At 43.3% G+C, this 1,952-nt stretch overlaps 1 protein-coding gene across 1 annotated transcript; it reads right to left on the minus strand.

Moving 5' to 3' along the window:
- Positions 1-142: 142 nt before the first annotated feature.
- LOC121966275 (epidermal growth factor-like protein 6) lies at positions 143-1,591 on the minus strand (the record flags this gene model as incomplete). The annotated part of the gene is made up of 3 exons (XM_042516381.1): positions 1,485-1,591; positions 458-577; positions 143-277 (listed from the first exon to the last, which is right to left on the minus strand). Coding segments are annotated over exons 1-3 (328 nt in total), but the record flags the coding sequence as incomplete, so codon positions are not given.
- Positions 1,592-1,952: the final 361 nt, after the last annotated feature.

Raw genomic sequence — 1,952 nt, forward strand, 5'->3', positions numbered from 1 at the left:
TATTTTGTAATTATTATTATTTTACTAATTGTTGCTAACAATTTAATTGTGTTTATTTTATATGACTAAATGTAAACTAAGAAAAACAGAGACACTGTCCCGCTGTGTGTCTTCTCCTCTAAAAAGACACGCTGAGTCTCACCAATGCAGTTGTAGCGTCCGTTGATGTACGTGAGTTTGAATCCCAGGTGACATTTACACACGAAGCTGCCAAACGTGTTCACACACTTTCTGCGACGAGGACACACACCTCCGCCCGACACACACTCATCGATGTCTGCAGAGACAGAAACAGAGAGACAGACAGAGAAACAGAAACACAAAGACAGACAGAGAGACAGAACCAGAGAGACAAAAACAGAGAGACAGAAACACAGACAAACGGAGAGGTGGAGGATGAGCTACACCTCCGTCAGCATTTCATCACCCGGTAGCTCAGAGAGACAGACTCACTGACCAACACAGGTGCGTCTGTCTGGTCCTAGCCGTAACCCCGGAGACGGACAGGTGCATCGGACCGCCCCCTTAATGACCTCACAGCCATACTGACAGTTGGCATGGTAACAGGTTCGAGCATCTGGAAGTCCAAACACACGACAATAAAAAACAGAAAATATTACATGGGTTCACAAAAATGAGACATATGCAAGGTCACAGTGACCTTGACCTTTAAGCACCAAATTCTAATCATATCATCCTTGAATCCAAGTATATGTTAGTGCCATCAAAATCTAAAAAGTTCATCTTTGAGTCCAAGTGGACGTTTGTGCCAAATTTGAGGAAATTCTCTCAAGGCTGTCTTTAGATATTTTGTTTACGAGAATGAGACAAATGCAAGCTCACAGGGGCATTGACCTTTAAACACCAAATCAGCCCATCATTGAGGCCAAGTGAATGTTTGAGTCAAATTGGAAGAAATTCCTTCAAGGTGTTCATGAAATATCATGTTTGAAAGAATGAGAAGGATGCAATGTCACCATGGCCTTTGAACTCCAAAATGTAATCAGTTCATCTTTGAGTCCAAGTGGACGTTTGTGCCAAATTTGAGGAAATTCTCTCAAGTCCTTTTCAGATGACATGTTAAATTTAAATCATGTGAAACTTAAAAGTACAAAAAGTGTCTGCAATATGTTGCTTTTAATTTTGACTGAGGATAATTGGGATTGTTTGAAATAAGCAAAGTTTTTATCAATTAAAGATTAATTGATCATTAATTTTACTAATTAATCGATTAAAGAAAGAGAACATTTGTAACCTTTGCTGAAATGTTTGCAAAGAGCAGGACACACTTTCCAAACATTTCTCATGGCTGCATATGTGAAAAGTAAACTTTTTTGTGCGTGTGTGTGTGTGTGTGTGTGTGTGTGCGCATGTGTGTGTGTGCGTGCGTGCATGTGCGTGCATGCATGCATGTATGTGCGTGCATGCATGTGTGTGCGTGCGTGTGCCTGCATGCATGTGTGTGTGTGCGTGTGTGCACTCACTCCTGCAGCTGCCGTCCGGCTGCGCTCTGTATCCGTCCTGACAGTAACACTTGTAGCTGCCCAGCGTGTTCATGCAGCGATGCTTACAGGGCCGAGGCTTCACGCCGCACTCGTTCAGGTCTGACACACACGTACGCACACACACGCGCACGCACACACACACACACACACACACTCACACACTCAGGGGTTAACGGGCAGGAAGGAGTTTGTCTGTTTTCACTCTTCCTGTCAACTTGTGGGATTAACCTTTGACTGCTGGACACCAACAGCATTTTAAGTGTTTGTGTAGTGTTAAATCACGGTGTGTCGTGTCTGTGTGTGTGTGTGTGTGTGTGTGTGTGTGTGTGTGGCTTCAGTTTAAAGCCAGATGTTGTTTATAGTCAGGATATGAGTCATGATGTAGCCTCTAATCAAGACATTAACACTGTGATTGTGTGTGTGTGTGTGTGTGTGTGTATGGGGGGG

The sequence above is a fragment of the Plectropomus leopardus genome, unplaced genomic scaffold (assembly GCF_008729295.1).
Source record: "Plectropomus leopardus isolate mb unplaced genomic scaffold, YSFRI_Pleo_2.0 unplaced_scaffold23820, whole genome shotgun sequence".
Taxonomy (NCBI): Eukaryota; Metazoa; Chordata; class Actinopteri; order Perciformes; family Serranidae; genus Plectropomus; species Plectropomus leopardus.